Consider the following 3,330-nt stretch of genomic DNA (forward strand, 5'->3'; position numbering starts at 1 on the left):
CAGTTGACTTTTATTTTATGTGAAAAGATCTAATGTTTTATTATGGTTGTAAACTATCTAAATTTTTGTAGGACGTTTAAAGAACTTGAATTATTATTTACCAGATGTTTAATTTGTTATTAGGGACGTTACAATTATTACAATTATAATTATAATTATTATTATTATATTTATTATTATTATTAATATATTTTTTTATTTTTTTATTATATTTATTATTATTTTATTATTTTTATTTTTATTTTTATTATTATTATTATTATAAAAATAATTATTATTACTATTATTATGATTATTATTATTATCATGATTATTATTATTTTTATGATTATTATTATTATTATTTTTCTTATATTATTATTATTTTTATTTTTATTATTATTATAAAGTAATTTGTTTATAAAATACCCTTGTTATGTAATTTTTTAAAATTATTAAATTCTTTATTTAAATATTATATTTTTAACTATACATAATTATAACACAAAATATAATTATTTAATTAAATTATTCATTTTAAAATAGTAATAATGATAATAAAGATTTTAATGAACAAATAAAAATTGTTATAATTTTTCTAGGATCTTATATAAGAGAATTAAATGTGATTACTAAAACTTTAAAAAGATTTACAGTTATTACAAAAATTGGGTAGATTTGAGGATATTCATATTAAAATATAAAAAAAGTTAGTGTGTTTGAAACCATAATCTAAACGAAATTTAAACTAAGTTTAAGAAAAGTAAGTACAATTTTTTCATAATATTATAAACATTTAATCATTTTAAACAGACATTTTAGGTTAACTCTTCTGAGGAGAATGGACAAAAATATTTGTAAATTTTTTTAGAGAGAAACCCTAATTCTCTAGCTGACTTCGTGTTCCTGCGCGCGCTAGTGTGAGCTCTTTGAACCGAAACAGTGCAGCGCGTTTCAATGGCGGGAGGGAAAGCGAAGAAGGAGAAGACGAAGGCGCAGCAGCACATGCCGTATCAGGGAGGAATCTCCTTCCACAAATCGAAGGGCCAGCACATTCTGAAAAATCCTTTGCTCGTCGACTCCATCGTGCAGAAATCCGGCGTCAAACCTACCGACGTCGTCCTCGAGATCGGTCCCGGCACTGGAAACCTCACCAAGAAGCTTCTAGAAGCCGCCAAGAAGGTCATCGCTGTCGAAATTGATCCCCGCATGGTTCTCGAGCTCCAGCGACGGTTCCAGGGCACTCCTCACTCCAATCGCCTTACGGTATGAAAACAAAAAGGAAATTTCACTCTCTTTTTCTGTTTTCATTTTTAGTTTTCTCCCACTCTTATTTTAAGGGAAATCATTAATAGTGAGAATTGCCAATTTTTTCTGTAAAAATTTAAAATAACTACAAACACGTTACTAGGGGGCAAGGGACTGGGAAAGGGTAGCGGAACGACACCGTTCGTTCTTTTGAAACGTATGAAGGAATTAATTCTTTTGTTTAGAACTCAGTGAAGTAGTGTGAGAAACACTCAAGAGTACATTTGAAGAGGTTATTCAAATTGTGGTCACAGTTGCGATTTTGTTATGATTCTTGGTAATGTGGCCAATTGCCAACAAATGTGACCATTGCGGTCATAATGATCCCAAAAAGCCTGGACCTTCTTTCTCAAAATAGTGGGTGAGAAAGTTTTTTGAAATCTGGGTTTGCCAGTTTCAATGAGATCTTTTAAGGGTAGCCTATGAGAACAGTTTACAACTAATATTTCAAGCACTTATTTCAGTGAGTTACGCATTAAGTGATGCATGATGAACACATTATCTGTTTGGAAGAGCTTATTATCAACTTATTTGTTTTATTACTTGGATAATTGTGTAAATGTTTGGAAGGGCATGTTTACAATTTATTTGAACTTATTTTATTATGACTTGGATGGTTACTATAAGAGCGTACTGGCACCTGTTTTTCCTAACATGTTATTGTATTATCTATTATTTTTTTCATGGTTACAGGTTATCCAAGGTGATGTGCTGCGGACCGAACTTCCTTATTTTGACATATGTGTTGCAAACATTCCCTACCAAATATCTTCTCCTCTCACATTCAAGTTACTCAATCACCAGCCTGTATTTCGTGCTGCAATCATAATGTTCCAGAGAGAATTTGCCATGAGACTGGTAGCGCAGCCTGGTGACAAACTATATTGTCGTCTTACCGTGAACACTCAACTTCATGCCCGAATCTTCCACCTCCTCAAAGTTGGAAGAAACAACTTCAGGCCCCCTCCCAAGGTCGATTCCTCTGTAGTGCGAATTGAGCCCAGGAAACCCCGTATTGAAGTTAAGCAAAAGGAATGGGATGGGTTTTTGCGAATTTGTTTCAACAGGAAGAACAAAACACTTGGTTCAATATTTAGGCAGAAGAGTGTGATCTCCTTGCTTGAAAAGAACTACAGAACTGTGCGGGCGCTGGAACTTGGGCAAGAAGATTCACTGAAGCAAGCAGATACCAAAGTGGACTTTGCTAGTTTTGGTGATGAAGAAGGTATGGAGATGGATGATGATGGAGGAGAAGATGACGAAATGGAAGTTGAGGATGGGGAAGCTGATGAGGTGCAATCTGAATTCAAAGACAAGGTTTTGGGTGTTCTTAAAGAAGGAGATTTTGAAGAAAAGAGGTCGTCCAAGCTCACATTGCAGGAATTCCTATACCTGCTTTCTCTGTTTAACAAAGCTGGAATACACTTCTCCTGATTTTAGATGGTCAATTTTCTTGATAGCTTCTTCAATTTTTGATCTACACTATTTTTTGCTTATTAGCCGTATAGTGCTATCATAAACTGTTCTTAAGAGTTGTATTTTGTTGAGCTCCTTCGTGGATATGTAGTACTACATGTAATCTATAGTGTTTTGATTAAATGTTATTCTTCCTTCATTGCTTTATAAGGATCTGCATCTGTAACTTTCTGTTTGGTGTAATCTTCATTCCTAATTTGCAAATGTTATAATTTTCTTTTTGTAATGCAACCTGATTGGCAGTCTGAATTGTGGATAATGATTGAGGCATATTGTAGTACGGACGAATCGATATTTTGTTAGAGCTTTTTCTTTGTCGGAGGTCAAATTTCAATATCTGGTACTAAAATTCATGGCTAGTCTTTTGGTGATTTGAGGCATATGAAATTCTATGGTTGGAATGTAATAAATTTCTGTACTACCTTGATTGAATGATACACCTTAAGGGTTCTGTAGTGGAATTGTTGATGTCTCTTTTACGCTTGTTCTTGTGCCTTTTTTTTAATGGTTTTACCAGAAAAATATAGGTCCCGTTTATGGCCATACTATGACGAGCTCTTATTAATG

The 3,330-nt window shown here is 33.2% G+C and overlaps 1 protein-coding gene across 1 annotated transcript; it reads left to right on the forward strand.

The window, feature by feature from the left end:
- The first annotated feature begins 814 nt into the window (after positions 1-814).
- On the forward strand, positions 815-3,043 carry LOC124846282 (ribosomal RNA small subunit methyltransferase-like). Its single transcript, XM_047323508.2, has 2 exons — positions 815-1,245; positions 1,981-3,043. Exons 1-2 carry the CDS (start codon positions 937-939, stop codon positions 2,719-2,721), a joined length of 1,050 nt encoding a protein of 349 aa, XP_047179464.1. The 5' UTR covers positions 815-936; the 3' UTR covers positions 2,722-3,043.
- Positions 3,044-3,330: the final 287 nt, after the last annotated feature.

The sequence above is a fragment of the Vigna umbellata genome, chromosome 1, assembly GCF_029865625.1.
Source record: "Vigna umbellata cultivar VRB3 chromosome 1, Vumbellata_1.0, whole genome shotgun sequence".
NCBI lineage: Eukaryota > Viridiplantae > Streptophyta > Magnoliopsida > Fabales > Fabaceae > Vigna > Vigna umbellata.